Here is a 26,639-nt window from a genome sequence, read left to right on the forward strand (position 1 = left end):
AGGCCGGAAGTAGACGCACTTTCGCGCATGCGCGGTAAAATCGTGTTTCCGGGACGGATCGGGTAGCAACAAAAAGCTTTTGTTTCTAAACTTCCTAGTCATTGGGTGCTTCATACTCCTTTTCAATAGGTGGGGCAAATGCACCTTTTAAATTGGTTTGCTAACCGCCATTAAATCCTACAAGAAGAAGAAGAAGAACGGAGGGGAAACATGGCGGCGACTATGCTAAGGTCGCTTTCCAGACTCGGACGTCCTTCAGTGATTTTGAACAGTAACATCATCACTCCTTCATGTGTTTTGCTTCAGAAGAGGTATAACATTTATGAAAATCCATGCCGTGTTTTAAGCATATGTTGGAATACTCAGGGTTATCCACACAGTGCGTTTTAGCATAGGTTGGTCAATTTGCCTTTGGATTAGGTAACCTTTATATATAATTTACGACTTTGTATTTTTCAAATGGAAATTGATTGAACACCAGATTGACGCTCATTACGAATTCATAATATTACACAATTATTTTTGTTTGTTATTTAGAATTATTGTATTCAGACATTAGTCGTTGAATAATGATCATGAAACTGTCATCATGAAACGGTAAACAAACAATTTTCCGTTTAACATTACGTGACTGGTGAATCGTAACAGTTAGATTTAAGACCAGATCGCATTTCTTGCACGAATGACGTTTTATCGAGTCCTGTACGTTTAATCATACAAACAACTCAAATGTCTGTACTTGTCAATAATGCCTCCCTAAAGTATTTACAAAACATGTTTATACAACGTATAAACCACGTTTCTTATTATGTTATCATGTTTTTATTGTGTAAGTTAGCTGCATTTTTTTTTAGTTATTATGGCTTAAATCTAAACAAATCAACTGCAGTTTGATTGATAATAACTGAAATCCACAATTAAAAACAAAAATCAAGTTATCTCATTTTGGAACCAAACTCTTCATATTAAAGTAGGTGGCGTTAAGTATTTATAAATTAAAAGCACAAACAGCAAAACACTGAAAAAAATATGTTTCTGGATGCCAGGTCTTTGTGAAATGTGTGTAACTCATGTTGGATGATACATGATATGAGAACATGATGGGAGTCTGACTACATAATTCATAAAAAGTTAACTAGATAGCAGCTGGTTGTAAAGAAATCCAAAAAGAGATTATGAATGACATTTCATTTTCAATACTGTTCAGGTTGAAGCAATGGCAGCCAGATGTAGAGTGGGCGGAGCAATACGCTGGAGCAGTGATGTATCCCAGTGCCATCACTGAGAAATGGGCACCTCCACCTTGGAATGGTTGGTTTGACCAAGTGACTATCATGCCACATTTACACAAACAAGAATTGGCCATGTAATCAAACATCTCTCTCTTCCAGATAAGGACCCACCAGCGGAGAAGGAAGTGTCCAACCTTACCATCAACTTTGGACCTCAACACCCAGCGGCCCATGGAGTGCTGCGTCTTGTGATGGAGCTAAGCGGAGAGTCTGTAAAGAAATGTGACCCTCACATTGGCCTCCTGCACCGTGGCACTGAGAAACTGATAGAGTACAAAACATACCTGCAGGTTTGTTCAAATGTACACACCGTGATGAATTGAACTTTAATGCACACTGGTTAAGATACAGTGGTGTGAAAAAGTGTAGGCCCCCTTCCTGATTTAGTCTTTTTTTGGATGTTTGTCACACTTTCAGATCATCAAACAAATTTAAATATTAGTCAAAGATAACACAAGTAAACACTACATGTAGTTTTTAAATGAAGGTTTTATTATTAAGGGAAAACAAAATCCAAAACTACATGGACCTGTGTGAAAAAGTGTTTTCCCCATGTTAAAACATAACTTTACTGTGGTTTATCACAAATGAGTTCAATCTCTAGCCACACCCAGCCCTGAATACTGCCACTCCTGTTCGCAATTAAGAAATCACTTAAATAGGACCTGCCTGACAAAGTGAAGTAGACCAAAAGATCCTCAAAAGCTGGACATCATGCCGAGATCCAAATAAATTCAGAAACAAATGAGAAAGAAATTAATTGAGATCTATCAGTCTGGAATAGGTTATAAATCCATTTCTAAAGCTTTGGGACTCCAGTAAACAACAGTGAGAGCCATTATCTACAAATGGCGAAAACATGGAACAGTGGAGAACCTTCCCAGGAGTGGCCGGCTGATCAAAATTACCCCAAGAGCGCAGCAACTGCAGGCCTCACCTGCTCAGCTAAGGTCAATGTTCATGATTCCACAATAAGAAAGAGACTTGGCAAAATGGTCTGCATGGCAGAGTTCAAAGACATAACCTCTGCTGAGCAAAAATAAAATAAAGGCTCTTCTAAATTTTGCAAGAAAACCTCTTGATGATGTCCAAGACTTTTGGGAAAATACTCTATGGACTGACGAGACAAAAGTTGAACTTTTTGGGAGGTGTGTCTGGCGTAAAAGTAACACCGCATTTCAGAAAAAGGACATCATACTAACAGTAAAAGGAGGTGGTAGTGTGATTGTCTGGGGCTGTTTTGCTGCTTCAGGACCTGGAAGACTTGCTGTGATAATTGAAACTATAAATTCTGTTGTCTACCAAAACATGCAAAAAAAAAAAAAAAAAACGAAATACTGAAGAGGGGCCAACACATTTTCACACCACTGTACGTTAATTCGGCAACAAATATTTTTTGTTGTTTGTGTTACTACAGGCACTTCCTTACTTTGACAGGCTGGATTACGTGTCTATGATGTGTAATGAGCAGGCGTATGCACTCGCTGTAGAAAAACTGCTTAACATTCAGGCTCCACCCCGTGCACAATGGATCAGAGGTCAGACACAAAGTGGTTTTAGCTTCGTTTACATTTATCCATTTTTAGATTAAGACTGACCCTATCACAAAATAAAAGACCTTTGGTCCTCCCAGCATTCATGACTTCTGTCATTTCTCTTTCTAGTTAGAATGTGTCCAGCCAGCCAGTTGCTTTTTTTAATTGTTTTATATGGCTTCTTTAGTGCTGTTTGGAGAGATGACACGTATTTTAAATCACATCATGGGTATCACCACCCACGCTCTTGACATTGGAGCCATGACCCCCTTCTTCTGGTTGTTTGAGGAGAGAGAGAAGGTACCGGTTCTGCCAACAAGTTTACAATACGTTGTTGACCTTTGTGCTTTTTTACAAAATATTAAATTTTTTAGATGTTTGAGTTTTATGAGAGAGTATCTGGAGCCAGGATGCACGCTGCATACGTCAGACCCGGTGGAGTTCATCAGGTACGTTCTTATCAAAAAAGATTAACTCTGTGAATTCTATCAGTTCAAACCTAGTTTGGTGGAGCCTGATCAGTAATTTAGCAGTTTTATTGCAGGACATGCCTCTTGGTCTCATGGACGACATCTATGAATGGTGCAAGAATTTCTCTATTCGCGTTGATGAAGTGGAGGAGGTATTTTACCCTTTTCACACAAAATTGGTGGCATAATGACAATTTGTATTAACTTATGTTCAGAGCTGGGTTGATTACCTATAAATTGTAATCAGATACTGATTACATCACAACTTTTGTAGTTAGTAACGTAATCTCATTATTACATATTTCGGGTGACGTAATCTGGCTACTTTTGGATTACATTTAGATTTCTTTTGGTTTAAATCTTATGTGATGTCACATATATTGAAGCAGGATAATTTTGAACTTTGACAGATATAACGAGGAAAAATATTTAATTCTTTATCACCAACAAGAGCCTTAACATCTTTTTAAGGCACAGCACAGACAAAATACTAACACTCATATAACTTGATTTTAGTGTTTACAGATAGTAACACTAAATGGTTTCCCCATGAGTTTCCTTAAAAATTAATGGGTGTGTATTAGGGGTGTGACAAGATCTCGTGCCATATGAATAATATGTAATCATGAAACCCTTATAAAAGTAACTGTAGTCTGATTACGAGTATTTTAAAATGTAGATTTTTGGAATCTCATTAAGTAATCCAGATTACATGTAATCTGTTACTACCCAGCTCTGTTTATATTTATATTTATGGACTCCATGTGAGAGATATCTGAAATTCTTGGTTTTCGTTAGAAATAAGTAAGTTTGAGCCAGTCTGTTAAAAACAATTTGTGTTTATCACTAGATTCTTACTTTACCTTGAGTCACTGTGGTAAACATACAGTAATGATTTGAGTTTATACAGACGTGCTCAAATTCGTTGATACCCTTACACCTCTTTGAAATAATGCTTCATTCCTCCTGAAGAGTGATGAAATTAAAAGCTATTGAATCATGTATACTTGCAGGCCTTTGGTATGTCATAGAATAAAGCAAAGAAGCTATGGAAAGAGATGAAGTATTGCTTATTCTACAAAGATTTTCTAATATTGCCTGGACACATTTGTTGGTACCCCTTTGAAATATCACTGTTATCCAATTATGTATTATCTTTTCTAAGTAATTAGTTTCTTTAATTAGTATCATGCATGATTCCACTATTGTTATGAGTCATTCAGCCTATTTAAACATAGAAACGTAGTCACTGAGCTGTTTGGTGTCATTGTGTGCACCAACCTGAACATGGACCAGAGAAAGCAAAGGGTAGAGTTGTCCGAGGAGCTCGGAAAGGAAATAATAGACAAGCATGGTAAAGGTTAAGGCTACAAGACCATCTCCAAGGAGCTTGATGTTCCTGTGACAACAGTTGCAAATATTATTAAGAAGTTTAAGGTCCATGGAATTGTAGCCAACCTCCCTGGTCGCGGCAGAAGAAAAAAAATCAAGATTTCAAAGAAGTGAACACCATACCTACAGTGAAACATGGAGAAGGCTCTGTTATGTTTTAGGGCTGCATCTGGCTCTGGGTGCCTTGAGTCTGTGCAGGGCACAATGAAATCTCAAGACTATCCTGGAGTGGAACATACTGCCCAGTGTCAGAAAGTCGCAGGTCTTGGGTCCTCCAACAGTATAATGACCCAAAACACACAGCAGCTAAAATTACCCAAGAATGGATAAGAAGAAAAGTGAAGTAGCCTCCAATGAGTCCTGATCTTAATTCTATCGAACATCTATGAAAAGAGCTGAAACTTGCAGTTTGGAGAATGCACCCGTCAAACCTGAGACAGCTGGAGCAGTTTGCTTCCTGTTACAGGTGCAGAAGTCTCATTGAGATCTACAGAAAATGTTTGCTTGCAGTGATTTCCACTAAAGGTTGCGCAACAAAAAATTAGGTTAGGGGTCCCATAATTTTTGTTCATTACATTTTCATTTGTTTTATTATTTACAATATTATGTTGAATGATTTTTTTAAATGTATTATGAAATATGTACAGTTGAAAGAAAATGTATGTGAACCCTTTGGGCTTACTTGGATTTCTTCATAAATTGGTCATAAAATGTCACAACAATAGAGAAACACAGTCTGCTTAAACTTATACCGCACAAACATTATACGTTTTCATGTTTTTATTGAACACAACATGTAAACATTCATAGTGCAGGGTGGAAAAAGTATGTGAACCTTTGGGTTTAATAACTGGTTGACTCTCCTTTGGCAGCAATAACCTCAACCAAACGTTACCTATAGTTGCAGATCAGACCTGCACAACGGTCAGGAGAAATTTTGGACCATTCCTCTTTACAAAAGTGTTTCAGTTCAGCAATATTCTTGGGATGTCTGGTGTGAATCGCTCTCTTGAGGTCATGCCACAGCATCTCAATCGGGTTGAGGTCAGGACTCTGACTGGGCCACTCCAGAAGACGTATTTTCTTCTGTTGAAGCCATTCTGTTGTTGATTTACTTCAATGCTTTGGGTTGTTGTCCTGTTGCATCGCCCATCCTCTGTTAAGCTTCAGTTGGCGGACAGATGGTCTTAAGTTTTCCGGAAAAATGTCTTGATAAACTTTGGAATTCATTTTTCCATCGATGACAGTAATCCGTCCAGGGCCTGAGGCAGCAAAGCAGCCCCAAACCATGATGCCCCCTCCACCATATTTCACAGTTGGGATGAGGTTTTGATGTTGGTGTGCTGTGCCTTTGGTTCTCCACACATAGCGTTGTGTGTTCTTTCCAAACAACTCAATTTTGGTTTCATCTGTCCACAGAATGTTTTACCAGTAGTGCTGTGCAACATCCAGGTGCTCTTTTGCAAACTTCAAACGTACTGCAATGTTTTTTTTGGACAGCAGTGGCTTCCTCCGTGGTGTCCTCCCATGAAGTCCATTCTTGTTTAATGTTTTCCTTATTGTAGATTTGTCAACAAAAATGTTAGCATGTGCCAGAGATTTCTGTAAGTGTTTAGCTGACACTCTAGGATTCTTCTTCACCTCATTGAGCATTCTGCGCTGTGCTCATGCAGTCATCTTTACAGGACGACCACGCCTAGGGAGTGTAGCAACAGTGCTGAACTTTCTCCATTTGTAGACAATCTGCCTTGCCGTGGACACATGGACATCAAGGCTTTTAGATATACTTTTGTAGCCCTTTTCAGCTTTATGTAAGTCAACAATTCTTGATCGTAGGTCTTCTTAGAGCTCTTTTGTGCGAGGCATTATTCACATCAGACAACGCTTCTTCAGAACAGCAAACTCAAAACTGGTGTGTGTTTTTTATTGGACAGGCCAGCTTTAATCAACACATCCAATCTCATCACATTGATTGGACCCCAGGTTGGCTGACTCCTGGCTCCAATTAGCTCTTGGAGAAGTCATTAGCCTAGGGTTTCACATACTTTTTCCACCCTGCATTATGAATGTTTACATGTTGTGTTCAATAAAAACATGAAAACGTATAATGTTTGTGCGGTATTAGTTTAAGCAGACTGTGTTTCTCTATTGTTGTGACTTAGATGAAGATCAGAACACATTTTATGACCAATTTATGAAGAAATCCAAGTAATCCCAAAGGGTTCACATACTTTTTCTTTCAACTGTATATTTCAGAGAAAATTGTGCATTCTTCGTTTTTGGTGGAGGGGTACCAACAAATTTGATCACGTCTCTATATTAATATTTTCCACAAGAAACTTGCAATTTTTTGTTTGTACTGCAGATGTCAAGAGAGAGCAGAATTCTGTAATGGACTGTAAATGTCATTTGTACGTTTTTATTGTACAGGAACAATTCTTACATTTTTTGATTTTTAAGATATCAATAGCCATTTATGCATATTTTTGTAATTAAATTAATATTTATGAGTATCTTAATTAATATTTATATTATTTTAGATGCTGACCAACAATCGTATCTGGAAGAACAGAACTGTTGGCATTGGCGTTATTGGGGCAGAAGATGCACTCAACTATGGCTTCAGGTTAAACAGATATTTTAATTATAATCCGATAGATTATAAATTGTTTCCTTCAGGTTTTAATAAAGTTATTAGAAGTCTGTATAGTTAAGGTAATGACACCCATGGACACAGTTTGAGGATGAAGTTTCAGAGCTAAAGGCATGAAACTGTGATAAATCCTTCTACACACTTTATCATAATCTAATATTATCCTTTGGTGACTCCACTCATAGTTGAGTGGCTTATTGTCCCTGATGTTATCCGTTGCAGTTATCTAGCTTAGTGATTAACAGAGCATTCAGGTTGTACAATTGTATCAGCATGTGTGATTAGAAATTTCTCCCATGACCACAACATTGCTAAGCACCAGCAGTTGATATAGCAGTTGAGAAAAAGTGCAGGAACTGTGAAATAGTTTACAGTAAGTGATTGTTTATTGCTGACTCTCATTCTGTCTGTCTCAGCGGGGTGATGCTGAGGGGTTCTGGAATTAAATGGGATCTGAGAAAAGCCCAGCCATATGACAAATACGATGAGGTGGAGTTCGACGTGGCCATCGGGAGTAATGGCGACTGCTACGACAGGTGACCAAACATGTCAAAATGTTCTCTGGTGTTACATTTTACACTAAAGAGTTGAGATCTACAGAAAGCCAACAATGACAGAACATTTTTATGTAACCACATGTTCTAAATGGTCCTGTGAGGTTTTTCTCCCTCTCCACAATAAATATATACTCATACATACTCTGCTGAACAAAATCTTAAAACCAGGTGAAACGTTACAAGTATTCGCTTTTCTCGCTGGTGGATTGTTACCAGGTTATAAGTACTGCTTCAAAATGTTGAAACAAGCAACCGGAGCAAAAGACAAAAAACTGAGTAGGCAATTTATTGAAAACTTCATTTAAACTCAAACAGGCTGTTCATCAGCTGATCAAAAGTTTAAGACCATAGCCTTTAAAAGTTGAAATCTGCTCAAAAATATTGCATTCATGTCAATTGTCATCAGGCAGTCACACTTTAATAATCTCCTGATGGCAAGGTCAAAAAGGCTTTCTGTCTTTGTATGTGGCAGGATTGTTAAGCTGCAAAAACAGGGGGCTTTAGCAATTTGCCATTGTTGCCGAGGTTGGACACAGTAAGACAGTCATTGCCAATTTCTGAAAAGATCCTGAGAGTTATGGTAAAAAAAATTTTTTACCTGGACTTGAGCCGTAGGATCCGACGGGCTGTCCGTGAAGACACAAGGTGGTCCTTAACCTAAAGACGGCATCTGCAAGAATAGGGCTTCAAGAACAACAAATGTCTTCAAAAGCCACGTCTCCTTCCACGCCACAAACTTGCACATTTGGAATTTGCAAGGAAGCACCAAACATGAGACCATTACAGGTGGAAAAAGTTTTATTCTCTGATAATATTTTTTTTACCTGGATGGTCCTTATGGCTTCCAACGTTACTGGCATGACAAGGAGATCCCTCTGCAGATGTTTTCTACGCTGCACAGTGTTGGTGGCTCCATCATTTGGGGTGCTTTTTCCTTCAATGAAAAAATGGAGCTTCAGGTTGTGCAGGGCTGTCAAACGGTGGCTGGCTATGTGGACAGGTTGCAGCGGGCATCCCTCTTGACTGAGGGCATCCCTCTTGACTGAGGGCATCCCTCTTGACTGAGGGCATCCCTCTTGACTGAGGGCATCCCTCTTGACTGAGGGCATCCCTCTTGACTGAGGGCATCCCTCTTGACTGAGGGCATCCCTCTTGACTGAGGGCATCCCTCTTGACTGAGGGCATCCCTCTTGACTGAGGGCATCCCTCTTGGACTGACTGAGGGCCGTCGTCTGTGCGGTAATGACTGGGTCTTTCAACAGGCCAACGCTGCAGTTCCCAACGCCTGCCTGACAAAGGACTCAACTCAACTTTATTTATATAGCGCTTTTTACAATTTTCATTGTTACAAAGCAGCTGTACATGAGACACATTTAATACAAGTATGAATTCTAAAGCAGCCCCCCCGGCCAGGCAGATAGTGCAAAACAATATGCAAACGGTGGTGAGGAACCCAAAACTCCCATCGAGAAAAAAAACCTCAGGGGAACCCAGGCCCAACCAGGGGATTCCAGTTCCCCTCTGGCAAAAGCTGCTGCCTCTGCACAAGCTCATCAGTGCTTGCACAACAAGGCTTAATAAAAATATAAAAATTAAAGATTATCATTAACAATCTAATAGCATTTGAAATGTTGTAGAAAAAAACAAAGTTGTCGCGTCCTTTATCCAGCTCTATCCTCTTAGCACTTGTCAGGTCACCGCTTCCCATTCTCAGCTCTGCCATCAGGTCTGGGCATGAACTGCATCCTGCGGTAACCTTGGAACAAAGAGACAAGACTGGCTGAGAGTAGAGTACTGTTCTGCACTCTTTGATGCAACAAGTACATCATTTGTTGTTGGATGTGTTCCTGGTTCCGGTTGATCTAAATAATGCAGCCTAAATCCTCTGAGGATTAATATTATGGAGGTGTAGTGTATGCAAGATTAAAAAGATGAGTCTTTAGTCTAGATTTAAACTGACAGAGTGTGTCTGCCTCCCGGACCGTGCAGGGAAGAATATTCCAAAGTTTAGGCGCTAGATAAGAAAAGGATCTACCACCTGCACTTGATTTTGAAATTCTAGGTATTACCAACTGACAGGACCCCTTAGAGCGTAATGTACGTGGTGGTCTGTAATACAATAGAAGTTCATTCAAATACTGCGGCGCTAGACCATGTAGGGCTTTATAGGTAATAAGCAAGATCTTAAAGTTAATGCGATGCTTTATAGGTAACCAGTGCAAGGTTGACAGAACCGGGGTTATATGCTCATACTTTTTTGTACGTGTAAGAACTCGAGCTGCCGCGTTTTGAACCAGTTGCAGTTTTTGTAATAGGCCCGCAGGGCAACCACCTAGAAGTGCATTACAGTAATCTAGTCTTGATGTCATGAATGTATGAATTAATTTCTCTGCATCTGACAGTGACAGCATATGACGTAATTTAGATATATTCTTAAGATGGAAAAATGCAATTTTACAGGTGTTTGCGACATGGCTTTCAAATGAGAGAGTACTGTCAAATACAACGCCAAGATTCTTAGCTGATGACGAGGATTTTATGGAGCATCCGTCAATCGTTAAGCAGTATTCTTGGTTGTTACGCATAGCAGTTTTCGGTCCAGTAAGTAACACTTCTGTTTTGTCCGAGTTTAGTAGTAAAAAATTGTTACTCATCCACATTTTTAAGTCAACTATGCAATCCTTTATTCGATGAAACTGCTGGGTTTCATGAGGCATCGAGGAAATATAAAGTTGAGTATCATCAGCATAACAGTGAAAGCTAATTCCGTGTCGCTTTATTATATCTCCTAGAGGTAGCATGTATAATGCGAAGAGCAGGGGTCCCAAGACTGAGCCCTGTGGTACACCGTACTGGACTGTGTGTGTGTGTAGAAATATATACAGACATGCTCAAATTTGTTGTTACCCCTCCACTAAAAATAAAGAATGCACAATTTTCTCTGAAATACAGTTGAAGGAAAAAGTATGTGAACCCTTTGGGCTTACTTGGATTTCTTCATAAATTGGTCATAAAATGTGTTCTGATCTTCTTCTAAGTACCAACAATGGAGAAACACAGTCTGCTTAAACTAATACCGCACAAACATTATACGTTTTTATTGAACACAACATGTAAACATTCATAGTGCAGGGTGGAAAAAGTATGTGAAACCCTAGGCTAATGACTTCTCCAAGAGCTAATTGGAGCCAGGAGTCAGCCAACCTGGGGTCCAATCAATGTGATGAGATTGGATGTGTTGATTAAAGCTGGCCTGTCCAATAAAAAACACACACCAGTTTTGAGTTTGCTGTTCTGAAGAAGCGTTGTCTGATGTGAACCATGCCTCGCACAAAAGAGCTCTCAGAAGACCTACGATCAAGAATTGTTGACTAACATAAAGCTGAAAAGGGCTACAAAAGTATATCTAAAAGCATTGATGTCCATGTGTCCACGGTAAGACATATTGTATACAAATGGAGAAAGTTCAGCACTGTTGCTACACTCCCTAGGCGTGGTCGTCCTGTAAAGATGACTGCAAGAGCACAGCTCAGAATGCTCAATGAGGTGAAGAAGAATCCTAGAGTGTCAGCTAAACACTTACAGAAATCTCTGGCACATGCTAACATTTTTGTTAACAAATCTACAATAAGGAAAACATTAAACAAGAATGGACTTCATGGGAGGACACCACGGAGGAAGCCACTGCTGTCCAAAAAAAACATTGCAGCACATTTGAAGTTTGCAAAAGAGCACCTGGATGTTCCACAGCACTACTGGCAAAACATTCTGTGGACAGATGAAACTAAAATTGAGTTGTTTGGAAAGAACACACAACGCTATGTGTGGAGAACAAAAGGCACAGCACACCAACATCAAAACCTCATCCCAACTGTGAAATATGGTGGAGGGGGCATCATGGTTTGGGGCTGCTTTGCTGCCTCAGGCCCTGGACGGATTACTGTCATCGATGGAAAAATGAATTCCAAAGTTTATCAAGACATTTTTCAGGAAAACTTAAGATCATCTGTCCGCCAACTGAAGCTTAACAGAGGATGGACGATGCAACAGGACAACGACCCAAAGCATTGAAGTAAATCAACAACAGAATGGCTTCAACAGAAGAAAATACGCCTTCTGGAGTGGCCCAGTCAGAGTCCTGACCTCAACCCGATTGAGATGCTGTGGCATGACCTCAAGAGAGCGATTCACACCAGACATCCCAAGAATATTGCTGAACTGAAACACTTTTGTAAAGAGGAATGGTCCAAAATTTCTCCTGACCGTTGTGCAGGTCTGATCTGCAACTATAGGAAACGTTTTGTTGAGGTTATTGCTGCCAAAGGAGGGTCAACCCGTTATTAAACCCAAAGGTTCACATACTTTTTCCACCCTGCACTATGTTGTGTTTACATGTTGTGTTCAATAAAAACATGAAAAATTATAATGTTTGTGCGGTATTAGTTTAAGCAGTCTGTGTTTCTCTATTTTTGTGACTTAGATGAAGATCAGAACACATTTTATGACCAATTTATGAAGAAATCCAAGTAAGCCCAAAGGGTTCACATACTTTTTCTTTCAACTGTAACTCTAAACTGACAAAAGTTATTTGCTTCCCCCATTGTTTATTCCATATTTAATAGAAATCAGACTTTGCTATTGATTTTTTTATTCAACATAATATTGTAAATAATAAAACAAATAAAAATGTTATTGACAAAAATGACGGGCCCCTAACCCTTATATTTTGTTCCACAACCTTTAGAGGCAATCACTGCAAGCAAACGTTTTCTGTAGCTCTCAATGAGACTTTTAAAATAAATGAGGCACCTGTAGTTTGGCCCACTCTTCCTGAGCAACTGCTCCAGCTGTCTCAGGTTTGATGGGTGCCTTCTCCTGACTGCAAGTTTCAGCTCTTTCCATAGATGTTCGATAGAATTAAGATCAGGACTCATTGGAGGCTACTTCAGAATAGTCCAATGTTTTGTTTTTACATTCTTGGGTGATTTTAGGTGCTGTGTGTTTTGGGTCATTATCCTGTTGAGGACCTATGACCTGCGACAGAGCTTTCTGACACTGGGCAGAACTTTTCGCTCCAGAATGCCTTGGTAGTCTTGAGATTTCATTGTGGGCTGCACAGATTCAAGGCACCCTGTGCCAGATGCAGCAAAGCAGTCCAGAAACATAATCGAGGCTTCACTATGTTTCACTGTATGTATGGTGTTTACTTCTTTGGAAGCTTGAAAATTTTTTTTGGACTGTTAACATAGATCTGATGTGACTTGCCAAAGAGCTCCAGTTTTGACTCATCTCTCCAAAAGACATTCTCATAGGAGGATTGTGGCTTGTCAATATGAATTTTAGCAAATTCCAGTCTGGCTTTTTTATGTTTTTTGCTCAAAAGGCGACAGATGGTGCGATCAGAAACTGATGAACCTTCACCTTATAGTTCAGCTTGTTTCTCTTTGGCAGGTATCAATGGTTCTTTTTCTACCATTCGCACAATCCTTCTATTCAATCTAGGGTTGTTTTTCCTCTTGCTTGGATAAGAGTGAGTGAGGAGGTCGGACAATCTGGCAAGTTGTCAAAAACCATCTTTTGACAATTTGAGCAATATATATATATACGAGACTGGAGCTGCCTGGCAGAAGCCCCTCCCATGACGCGAATTCACGTCTATCGTAAAGTATAGTGCAGAATTTCCCAGAGGAAAAAGACGCAGTTTAAAAAACGCTAGCATCGTTTTGTTACAAATATCAGCCGAATGCCATGACTTCAGATGCTGCGTCTGTGCACGAAGGCAACCCAGAGAAACAGTTAGGCAGCCTAACGGAAGTCTCTTTGAATTATAAACAGAGAGCGTCTTTGCAGCGAGAAATTAGTATTGTATTTTTTTAAATATGTGATTACTACATATTTAAAAAAATACAATACTAATTTCTCGCTGGAAATGCCTTCAAAAGTTGTTGAAAGTGAAAATTAATTTATATATTCACACGTATATACTATACATATATATTTAGGCCCAATCCCTTACCATTACACTTTTCCTTACCCCTCTGTTTAGCGCATTCACGTAAAGGGGTAGGGATGTCTCGATTCTCTTTTGATTGGAGGGGTAGGGGGAAGGGCCATATAGCCCTTCAAACAAAGAGTTTTCAGGACCAGGCTTTAATAAGGATTTGAACAGCTAATATTCATCTTGTTTATGTTGAATTGAATGTTGTGTTAAATTTTTTGTCTCGAGTACTTGAAACGTTTATAAAAAGTTAAATTTTTTTACTAACGTATCTCTTTAATGATCGCACGATTGAACCGCAACATGCACAACTGCAAAAACAGTATTTGTAATCATGGCTGTCTCCAGAATACAATCATGAACCGGGGGAAGCAGAACGCGCTCCCTTTCAGTTTCGCGTTCGCTGTCAGATTGACAGAGGGAGAAATCCACGGAATGTGATCTCAAATGCTGGGTTAATCTAAACGCGTTCCGCCTTATGAGGGTGTATAGTGAGCTACTTTTGACGAAAAAGTTCAGGGTTACTTTTTAGGCTGTAATCCACAAAACTGATATGAACACAGCTGACAGCAGCATCTTGGAAGTTTGTGATAAACATTATGCATCTCTGTACGGTCAGTAATGTATTATAATGTAATAAGTGCACTGTAAGTCGCTTTGGATAAAAAGGTCTGCCAAATGACTAAATGAAAATGTAAATGTAATGATGTAGGCCTATCTAAGTGTAGTAGTGATGTCCTATTTCTTAGGGGAATGTTTTTAGCCCTTGCCACTGTGTTTCAAGGGGCAAGGGGTAGGCAAAGGGGTATAAAATAGAATTGGGCCTTATTTAAGTTATTTACTTGACAAAATAAGTAAAATAACACCATATCAGGGAAAAGCTCACAGGCTATAAAGCAGACAAAAATTTGAGGGTAAATAATATTTTGTTGATCCTGTGATCTATTTTGATAACAACAGTCATTCTCAAAGTCACTTAAAACTCAAAAAATTCTGCTAATGAGTTTTTGGTTGTGTAGTAATATATCAAATATGCATTTTATTAAATTAGAATGATCGACGTACTAACAGCCCTTTTGCCTAAACTGTGCTTTAGATATCTGTGCCGTATCGAGGAAATGAGACAGTCTCTGTGGATCATGCATCAATGTCTGAACAAAATGCCCACTGGAGAGATCAAGGTAGATGATGCTAAAGTTGCCCCACCTAAGAGATCTGAGATGAAGGTAAGATGCATGTGAAGCTTGCAATGCAATGTAATGATATAAACAATCAAGGTTTTACAACTTGTTAATATATGTTTATGTATGTGCCTTTATGTTATGCAGATGTCAATGGAATCTCTAATTCATCACTTTAAGCTGTACACAGAGGGCTATCAGGTTCCTCCAGGAGCCACATATACAGCTGTTGAGGCACCAAAGGTGAGCTTGCAGTTGATAAGTATGTGTTAACATAGTATTTCGCACACCATCAGCTTTTCAGAAATAAGTGTATGAATTTTGTTCTGCTCCAGGGTGAGTTTGGTGTGTATCTAGTATCTGATGGTTCCAGCAGACCTTACCGTTGCAAGATCAAGGCACCTGGCTTTGCTCATTTGGTAATTACAACAACAAAAGATTTAATTTGAGTTTGTTATTAATGCATGCAACAATAAATGCATGTATAAGCACTACTATGCAAACTTCATTGTTTATCTTAGCTGTTAATCTTTTTAAATTCTCTGATGGGTAATGTTCATGTGGTTTGGTTTGTCACCTTTAGGCTGGCTTAGATCAAATGTCTAAAGGACACATGCTTGCTGATGTGGTGGCAATCATTGGTAAGGATTCTTTTTTTAGTAGTCACAAGAAATGACAATTCTGTCATTATTTACTCAGGCACATGTTGTTCCAATCCCTTGTTCCAACATCTACCTCCACTAGAGTAGTCTTTGTCGCTTAACTCTTTCACCGCCATTGACGAGTTATCTCTTAAAAAAAAAAAAAAAAACGTTGTTCATCTCAACTGTGTAATCAAAATTATGCATTTTTTAAGAAACCTACCAAAATCTAAGGAGTGATAGAAAAGGAACAAATGAAGATAGAAGAATACGGTTTCTTTTGTTTAAAAGCAGAGACTCTGTTCTTTCATTGGACATATATTTTTGTCCATATATTCCTTAGAGAAAATGAACTGTGAGCCATTAAAGTTTGGTGAAAATGTTAAAAAACGCTGGCGTAGGCTGGTAACTTTTTTAAAAAGGCTAGCAGCGAAAGAGTTAACCACGGTCAAACCATCTCATTGAAGCCTTAATACATACTAAGGTTCAAATAAATGTTTAATTGTCCATCTCACAGTAAAATGAAAATGTTTGATGCTGCAAATCCTTTAAAATTATCAAGTAATCTATATTAATAATAAAAATTATACACAGAAATGTATTTAGCCTATGTGCAACAATAACATAATAGTGCTAATGTAATGTCTTAACATAATATTGCTGTAACAATAGGGTATTATGGAGTAATTGCAGGTGCTGGTCATATAATTAGAATATCATCAAAAAGTTGATTTATTTAACTAAGTGAAACTTGTATAATGTATACATTAATTCCACACAGACTGATTTATTTCAAGTGTTTATTTCTTTTAATTTTGATGATTATAACTGACAACTAATGAAAACCCCAAATTCAGTATCTAAGAAAATTAGACTTAGAACTTTTTGATGATATTCTAATTATATGACCAGCACCTGTATATTAGGGTAATGATAGCTGCCCACTGCTCCTGGTGTATGTGTGTTCACAACTTGCTGTGCGTGTGTTCACTACTTTCTGGATACTTCCCTAACCATTTCTTACAAATAGGTCACTTTCACTGTTCTTTTTAAATAGCTCCGTTTATACATTTAGTATAAGGGGGTCCATGCATCTCTTATCTAATGGGTCCTAGCCATGGATGTCGCTAGCACTATTTATTCGGGGCTCTAGCCCGATTGTTTGTAATCTAGCCCCGAATGTTTTGGCCTGAAAATATAATAATAGGAAATTCCCCTAGTGGAGCAATACTGTTTTGTATTTCTAGTAAAAAAAATAACATCATCCTTGAGCAAATGCTTCCTTTCAGCGCGCAAATCTTGGCTTTCAGACTTATTGCTTGAATATTAAAATACACATATTATTATGTCAAAATGTCCGTCAAGTTTTTTTAAACACACAAGGTTATTAAGTAAAGAAAAAGTTTTCGGTAGAAACCTTTTGCGACGTGTTTCACTGGATCCACACTTAAGCGCAAGTCTTAAAGTGCCAGCAGCTCAATCACACATGCAGTTATTAGGCCACTGGCTGTTTGTGTTCCCTTAAAAATTACTTCAAAACCTTTCAGTTTTTATTAATATTAGGTTAAGCATTATCAATTATAGTTATTAAGTATTTCTATTCATATAAATACTTTTAGTAATTAAGTAATTCAAGTTGTAGAAAACATTACAAATATTAACATACTTACAAACAAGGAAAAATCCTGAACTCTTTCCCCGCCAGCCTTTTTTTTTTTTTAAAGTTGCCAGCCTACACCAGCGTTTTTTAACATTTTCACTGAATTTTAATGGCTCACAGTAAATTTTCTGTAAAGAATATATGGACGAACAATATGTCCAATGAAAGAGCAGAGTGTCTGCTTATAAACAAAAGAAACCGTATTCGTCTATCTTCATTTATTTTTTTCATCACTCCGTAGATGTGGGTAGCTTTCTTCAAAAATCCATCACTTTGATTAAACAGCTGAGACTATTAACGTTTTTTGTCAAAGATTCCGCCTAGATTACACTCAAAACATTGTATCACAAAACCAGTCTTAAGTAGCACGTAGCATTTTTAGTAAAAGACAAAAATACATTGTATGGGTCAAAATTATCGATTTATTCTTTATGGCAAAAATCACGAGGAAATTAATTACAGATCATGTTCCATCAAGATATTTTGTACATTTCCTATCGTAATTATATAAAACCTTTTTTGCGAGTGGATTGCCTCCTACAGTGCCCCGGATTATCACCTTCAATGGCCAATTTCTCAATATTTTGATTTTTTGAACACTCAGCTTCCTGAGTTTTAAACGATTGTATATCTGCCAGATATTGTCATATCCTAACAAACCACACATCAATTTAAAGCTTAACTATTCCGCTTTCAGATTATGTAAAAATCTCAATTTTGAAAAATTGACCTATAAGACTGGTTTTGTTGTCTCTTTTTTTGCTCAAGTCAAGTCTGGAAGATACTATGATGATTCCTCCATCAAAAAAAATTAACAGGAAAATTACATGGATAAAAGAATCATAAATAACTTTGAAATTCCACAAGAGAATGAAGTACAGTAGACATACAGTACATAGCTAGACATTGATAACAATTAGTCAGATGTATAAAGTTACATATTATTTTTTTTGTGTTTGATAATATGTTGCATTAATGTTCATGCAAAGCATATTTTCCTTGAGAATAATAAATTTAAATGTATGTGATTATTTTGTGTTTGCTAATACACTATATTGCATAAAAAAGTTCATGCAAGGCATGTTTTCCTTAAAAAAATACCCCTTACAACCTAATCCAAATTCCCTACATTTGCCCCCAATGATTTGGCTCAGGCCCTGATGGTTTTATATCCTAGATACGCTCCTGGTCCTTTCCCTGAAAAGCGTAAAAAAGACCCCTGCCTTATGCTGTTTTTGCATGTATTAGATTTATTTTAATTTGTGATGGGATTGGGGTTTGGGGAGTCATCATTTAGCCTGCCAACAGGATCCTTACTACGCTCTCTACTTCATGAACACACTTGTTATAAATACGCAGAGCGACCGCTTCATTCAGAACATAATTTTGTGAGTTACCTTTATGTATCCAAAGAGTCTGTGAAAAATTGATGCCAAACTTTGCTGTTTTGGTACTCAAAAAGTCTCTTGAGGCAACAGTATTCTTTACTTTTTATGTTCAATTATTGTTTAATGAATTATTGCTTATAACAATAAAGTTAAATGTAGGCCTAATATAAACTACTCAAGGGGTGCCTTTTTTTTTAATGCCATCTTGTTGGCATAAGGGAAGATCGGCCGATTTACCGTTTTTTGTCTATTTTACGGCCAATATTTTTCCCAGAAGTGTGCTTGCGGCCCATACACGAATTACATTCGGATCAATCGCTAACATGTCATTTGTGTTGAAGTATTTCGAAATCTGTGAGCAGGACATCTGCAATGTCTGTAAAGGGCAAGTTAATCACTCTTCACTGTAATTCTCTTTACACCATATTTAAAAACAAAAACTGAGTGCTGATAAGTAAAAGTCTTTGTTCGGGTTGTTTATTTTCTGTTTGAGTTGTTTAAATTGTAGAACTTTGCAGTTGTTGCCTTTAATTTCACATGGATACAGTTAATGTAAACATTTGCCTGTTTTTAATCATGTAACATTAAAGGCTAATTTGGGGGGGGATTGGGGTTGGGCGAGGGTGCGTGTAGTCATCCTTTTTTGTCCTTGGCTGATCACATGCCTGAACTTTAGACATACTTAAACATACTTGAGTCATTATATACTGCTGCTGGCTTTTTTGTCTTCAAAACAGAAAAATGGCGCAGTGCATTTACTTACCACACGCCAAGCAATGTTGTTTCATATGGCTTCAGAAGACAAGTCATGTGGACAGCTTTTTATTTGTTGTGGTTTCTTTGTGAAGCCCTAATAACAGTTGATGTGTAGCTAGAGCTGCAAAGTGATTCTTCAGACATGGGAATATAATAACTAATCAATGATGGAATTGGCATTTATGGGTATCGGGTATCGCTAACTTCTTTTAACTGCTTGAACAAACAACATGTTCCAAATGTTATTAGGAAATATACATTCAAATAGTTTATTATACACAATTATGTACATTGAACACATTATACAAATAACTCTTTTGCATGATTTTTAAAAATGTATTTGGGAGGTCAGACTGCAGCTAAAATAGGTCATTATAAATACGTAGAAGTGTTGCCAATAGAGGAAGTGATAGTACAGTCAACTTGTCCCCTACAGAAGCTCACCAGTATACAGTTCCTAAATTAAAGAATTTCTGTGATATCCAGAGTGTTTTGTTGTAATAATGATTCTGATCTCGTTCCACAGGCACTCAGGATATCGTGTTTGGTGAGGTGGACCGTTGAGGAACTCTACTGGCTGCTCTATGTTTCCGATTGTGATTCTGTCTTTGATACATGCTAGAAATGTTACCACAGACAACATCTCTCATTGTGTTAATGCTTAATAAACCTAATAAATATTTTAAAACTTTTTGCCCTGTTTACACAAATCTTTACATTTAGCGGTGCTCCTTTTCAAATGGAAAAATAAGGAATCCTTCCACAATGGAAGATACGCAATAGGGAATAGGCTGTAAAGGTACAAACTGAAAGAGTGATGTGCAGTATGTGTAAAAGCAACATTTAAGATCAGACAGCTCGATTCGACACAAAGCACACATTTTTTCGGAAGTTACAGAGTCAAAATGTTTGTTCAGCATTTACAAGGAACAGGCCTGAAGCCGATGATATGGCTTTCAAACTTTTTCCTCTTCGTCACATGGGGTGGGGGTGGTTTAAACTTCAAAACTGACATTTTTTACCACAACTTCCCTCTTGTTGGCCTCTGCACATTTCGCGTCTATTTACTGACAAACCCCTTTGGAGGTGCAAGCGTGTCCAGAAAGGTTCCAAGCAGATTGAATGCAGCTTAAGTTTTTCTCATAATGATACGGCCTGCGTTCCCCTTTTCTTTTCTCTCGCTTTGGCTCAGTTTCAGCAGTGCTGGTAAGTTATTTAATCTGTTAAATGTTGTTTTTGCCCTTCAGATTAACAACAAAATAGTCATGAATTACCTTATTTGTAGTTTTTGTATGATGTCACAGTAATACAAAAAGTTAATTGCTCTTTAAAAATGGGTTGGATTTTCGGACCATTGCTTTTTATTTAAGATTAAGACATATTCATAAACAAAATTGTTTAATTTGTTACTAAGCATGCACATTTAAAATGATAATTATAATACCAAAATGAATGCAAAATTATAATATTAATTATTATAAATTATATATTTATATTTTTTTAAACTAAATCCTTAAAATGGACAATTTTCTTGTCTTGTCTTTGAAAAGTTTCCAGGAAGTCATATCTACTTAACTTAAAACGTTGATAAAAGTAAAAGGTGTTTTGTTTGCATATGTTTGTTGATATTATTCAGTAAAATCATAATGTCACAACGGTTTGTATTTTCTGATTACTGATTATGAAGCGGTTTGAGACAAAGTTTTTATTCTACATTCAATGATTTATGAATACACAATTAAAAAAAAAAACTACGTCAGTCATTGTACCAAACCATTTAGAGACTGTTTTTATGTGCGTAGCTACTATATCAGGTGGTCATTACAAATGGTTTCATTTGAAAGGAAATGGAACTTTGTTGCCAGGAAGTAGCCCATATTCTCATTCTATAAAGTTGAACCACAAACCAAACACAACGATTACAGATCCTTAGTCTAAACTAATGATTTTATGTGAATGTTTGCTAAAATGTATGTAGTAATCGGCTCAGGTTGTTTTCTTAATTCAGCTTTGTAGTCTATATAATGCGAGCTTGTTTTTACCTATAGTTAAATATGGCCGAAACCAATGTTTGGTAATAAATTATCCTAATGCAAGGTTGTTTCTGAATGGGTTCAATCAACCTAGCAAATCATTTCTGTTCTACCGAAGCCTATGTCCAGATTTGATTTTCAGGAAATGGAAAAAAAACACTGTCAAAGTTGACAATAATTTTTTAATACTTTTTATTGGTTAGATATTTGCAAAACCCAGTGACAAATGTAAAGGGCGACTAATATTAAGATTATGGATAAAATTTAAAATCACAAAATATGGAGATGGTTTCAGAAGGACTGCAGCGATATGTTAATTTATAAACCACTGATAGGTTTTGTTTATATTTTCACATTTGTTGATTTTAACCTTTATTTTTTTCAAAGATGCAGCGAGTCTGAAAGAGCCACAGATTTGCTATGTCTTGGATGCTGTGCTGTTTATCTACGGGATTGTTCTCACTATCCTGTACTGCAGACTGAAGGTATTGTGTACATGATCAAACTCTTTTAGCATAAAAATTAACAATTTCTTTGGGTAAATGATTTTAAGATTTTTGTAATTAATTATTTTCGCCATTATAAATAAGTTTTATTTTTATAACAGTTAAGGAACAAACAAGCAGAGAAAAGAACACACTCTAAGGTAAGATATGTGCATGCACACATTTACCAAAGATACATTACATTTTTTATTGAGATTATTAATAATAATCTTTATAATCTTTGTTTAGTCTTTAAGGCTTCTGATATGTAAACTGATTTATAACTCTTACGTCTTATTTTTTTGTAATGTATTTCATGGTATCCTGGTGAACATTTAATTTAAAACAAGCAAAGAGAAAAAAAATAGTAATAATATAGTAGTAAAAGTAGTAATGTTTTATAGTTCCCGGATACAAATATTAATCCTCGTGGTTATAGACTGTTTTCTAAATATAATTTGAGCAGTATGCTTTGTATAAGTTATCATTTTCTTACAATGACTACAATAAAAGGCATGTGAATGATTAAAGCTGAAGCCAAAAGGTTTTATCTCAAAAAGTGCAAAGAGAGCAAATTAAATAACAATAAATGTATTTGCGTGTTATAAAATGTGATGTCACTTTATTTTATTGAAGGCAATCATTTCACAATTTGACATATTATCCGTCTCTATTTTAGAGGATGTAACCCATTAGAAATTGTTTTAATTTATGCTGTATAGCAAGCTTTTCTGACACACTCTTACATATGACCATGGCGGAATGCACCTTGTTTAAAAAATTACAACTCTCAAAACAGCCTTTTTAAATCACACAACTATATTTAATAACCACAAATAGTGAAACTTTTATAAAACCAAATAAGTAAAAAGCAACAAAACCGTGTCCAGTGATGATAATTATTATATTATTGATATTAATTATGTACAATAGATACATTGCCCGCTACCACACCCAATACAAAATACAACGTGCCATTATAACATAAATGATTAGCATATTGAATTATATATTTTTTTACTATATATATAACCATTGTGACCAATTAATTCAGAATAAATTAAATCACTACAAGTCATCATTCTGCAGAATAACAATTTCATCGTTATGCATTTTAGGAAATATAAAATGCATGAAAATATACAATATATTCGTTTTGATATTTGGCAAATGCATGGGAAATTGGATGGAAGCACATGCAACTTTAATAATATTTAATACATTACATTTATATAAGCAATAAGGTACGAGAAGCTGTATCATAAGACACAGCGGAAGGGCGTTGTTTGACCCTTTTAGACAATGACTTATTCACTATACATCAATTTATTGCTTCTACAAAACGGTTTCTACAAAATTCAAACATTTAAGCCAAAAAGATATGTTTCAGGGCAACTTTCATAAGGTTACTACAAGTCATCATTCTGCTGAAACAATATAATCCCTAACCAGCTGAACAGCAACATAATGTTTATGTCGTTAAAGGTGCTATACAGTGAGCGTTCATAGGTAATTTTTTATCGTGAATAAATACAACTATTGACCAATTAAAATCAAGAACTGGAATGTTTTAAACATTATATTTATAAAACTGATGGCTTAATCTGAACAGTAAATCTGGCATTATTTACTTTTCATTTTTATTCCAAGTAAAGCTGTGAAAAATGTAACAATGCAATCTTAACTCAATTTTGTGCAGAAGAGATATGCAGCGCAAATTTTAACACATTCTCATTTTGAGTGCACTCTAAAAAAAAATCTAAGTCTTATCTTGGTACCAGCAGAATTATCTGCTCTTGGTAACTGGCCCTCTTCTCCCCCTTCATACTATACATCCGGCCTCATATGCTGTGTGAAGTCCTGCCTCAGATGTCTGGTTACTTAAAAAAATAACTTTTTACCTAGTTTGACATATGAATGAATATGTACTTTTTGTGTATAGCATGCATCCTTGACAGCAGTTTTTCCTGATTTACAATCAAATGCTATATTATGTTATAAATGCCATTCCACATAATAAACATTAATTAAACTTAATTTGACCACATGTGTCAATGTTACCCTTTTCACGCTTTTGCAAACAACGTGTTCACACATCTCTACGTCTTTTGTGATGATGTTTTCTTTTAATGTTTTACAGAACAAAGATGCCGGTGAAGGGGTTTATGAGGTATTATTTTTTGTTTTGTGACCCTTTAATGCCCTGTATATAGGCAACGATGTATTTCTGTTTAGCTGTATGACACTTTAGACTATGATGTCACCATAATAGACTACAAGACAGACCATATAAGATATTCTCTAATTAATAGAATTGTACCAACTTGATCCATTTAATCTATACAGTGTTTGAATACTTAATACTAAAACAGTAATATTTGTTAAAATAGCTTTACTGGACTCTGTACTGTACTTTACTATACACTCTCCACTCTTGCAAGGTGCACAGTGGCATTTCAGAATTAGGGCTAGTTTGTTCTATCAGACAGCTATTGTTATAATGTAGCATTTGCATGCAGTATTTCTATAGTGTTATCTGATGCTAGCAAGCACATTAAGGGGTCTGTATTAACTAACGCTTGTGGTTGGTCTGGTTAGCTTCTGTTGAAATGGTGCTGACTCTTGCCACATCCGCTTTGTCCTCTCTCTCCTCTACACCTTAGGGTCTCAAGCCTCATGATCAGGACACTTATGAGACCATTAAAAACATGAAAAAATGAGAAGAACAAGATGTTGTTCAAAGCAAAAGAAGATTAAGAAGTTTCGCATTGTGGACACTGCGTTGTCATCAGCTGTCAGTATAACTTAATCTATAGCTATTGTAAATAAATTATAACACCAACTTTGTTATAAAGATAAAAGATATTGTGTTTAAATACCTATCACATATGTTAGACTGTTTGAATGGTACTTGCAAGCCAAGTATTGATCAAATGTATACAGAATTTAGAGTTTTTTAACATTTAGAGTTTTGTGGGATTATTCTGCTTGTTCAATTATTTAATTTACAATCATATTTACATTTTAATGAATGTATTTTTTTACGTATGTAGCTAGTAACATATGACACGCTTGTGTTATCTATTTCTGAGGCTAACTTCCTGCATTTGCTTCTATAGCAAAATGCCACCAACCTCACACAGTCCAAGTCATTTCCTGTTTTACAGAGTACATCAGTGGTCTGACAATATTCATCTGACTTTGACCACAGGTGTGAGGGTTGGAAACAAAGTTGTGTTCATTTTTGTGTGTACTGTTTTCCATTACCGTAGTTTAATCATAAGCTCTCATGTTTTTTTTCTGCGTGGACCAACAATGTGGGTCACCTTTGACAATAAGATTCTATTTGTTAATATTTCACAGTTAATGCCTTCTCTAACATGGACTACCAATGAAAAATATTTCTACAGCAATTAGAATTTTAATTCAATTTTTTTGCTGTCTGTATGGTCTCTTTTCTTATTGTTATGTAAATCTAATGTACTTTTCATGCAGTTTGCATCCCTGTGTCCTGTATTACATCAGAAGATTTGTGGAAAGTCGTAATGATATAAAAAAATCTGGTTACAATTCCCATTAAACAATTATTAATCAAATAGCAAAACACTGGCAAAACCTGGGGGTATACTAGTAAATTAGACCCCAATATTTTTTATATTTTCTCGTATTGAATCATTGTTTAATCATTGCAAATTAAATTATTATTATTATTTATATATTTTTTATGTCAAAATTGTATTTTAAAGGAATATTGTGTATCAAAAATCCTTAACATATAGCCATCTTAAGCCATATTAATATATTTGAATAGATATTTGATCAATTAATTATTCATTATTATATAACTATTATTAACATGTTTGTATATTATTTTTTCTCTGTTCTCTTCCCATGTCATCTTAATATATTTTATATATTAAAAAAGTATTCAATACTTCATCACTAGGCAGTCAGCAACAATATATTCAGAGTACAAAATATGCAATCAATAGTATTTTATCACTATTGATAAATTTATAACAATTTATAACAATTAGCAATAAAAAACAATTTTATCAAATCAATTTTGTTTAGCTTACTAAATAAGGTAAGAACAAAAGGTTTTATTAAACTAATTTAGTTTTTGTAGGGTATTAGCAGTTTTCCTCACACAACACGATATTTGACAAAAAGCTTTTCTACAGGTTTCCATGCCATCTCTTTTCTATAATAAACTCCACAGCTCTTCCCCCAGACAAGGCGCCATATAGAGGGTCCTCTGCATTTAGTCAGAACCAATGGCCAGCTAAAAAAAGGTGCAGATGAGACTACACAACATCTGTCTGGGCTTCTATGCTATTAATCTTTGCCAGATCAATGAACAATATTGGCCCGAAGCTTCTTCACATGTGTTTTCGTGCTTTTAATGTATGAAGTTATAAGCCAATTCTGGTAAAATACAAAAGAAGCTATAGTAATTGCACTTTAGAATTATATTTTGCAGACACAACCACATTTTCAATGGCACTTTTTACAATGTCAAAGAGGTTTTACAAAAACAATAAATATTTTAGTCAAAACAAAACATAAAAACCAGCAAGCCAGTGGTGAGTCTGAAA

At 36.3% G+C, this 26,639-nt stretch overlaps 2 protein-coding genes across 2 annotated transcripts; both read left to right on the forward strand.

Annotated features, from left to right (window-relative positions):
* Positions 1-29: 29 nt before the first annotated feature.
* On the forward strand, positions 30-20,214 carry ndufs2 (NADH:ubiquinone oxidoreductase core subunit S2). The gene is made up of 14 exons (XM_056744608.1): positions 30-311; positions 1,208-1,311; positions 1,392-1,582; positions 2,710-2,830; positions 3,015-3,127; positions 3,202-3,276; positions 3,372-3,449; positions 7,230-7,315; positions 7,759-7,878; positions 14,994-15,123; positions 15,226-15,321; positions 15,414-15,497; positions 15,662-15,719; positions 20,050-20,214. The coding sequence occupies exons 1-14, from the start codon at positions 211-213 to the stop codon at positions 20,085-20,087; spliced, it is 1,395 nt and encodes a 464-aa protein (XP_056600586.1). The 5' UTR covers positions 30-210; the 3' UTR covers positions 20,088-20,214.
* A 332-nt stretch (positions 20,215-20,546) lies between these two features.
* fcer1g (Fc epsilon receptor IgFc epsilon receptor Ig) lies at positions 20,547-25,471 on the forward strand. Its single transcript, XM_056744618.1, has 5 exons — positions 20,547-20,729; positions 21,944-22,041; positions 22,164-22,202; positions 24,182-24,211; positions 24,705-25,471. Exons 1-5 carry the CDS (start codon positions 20,669-20,671, stop codon positions 24,759-24,761), a joined length of 285 nt encoding a protein of 94 aa, XP_056600596.1. The 5' UTR covers positions 20,547-20,668; the 3' UTR covers positions 24,762-25,471.
* Positions 25,472-26,639: the final 1,168 nt, after the last annotated feature.

This window comes from Triplophysa dalaica, chromosome 1 (genome assembly GCF_015846415.1).
Source record: "Triplophysa dalaica isolate WHDGS20190420 chromosome 1, ASM1584641v1, whole genome shotgun sequence".
Classification (NCBI taxonomy): domain Eukaryota; kingdom Metazoa; phylum Chordata; class Actinopteri; order Cypriniformes; family Nemacheilidae; genus Triplophysa; species Triplophysa dalaica.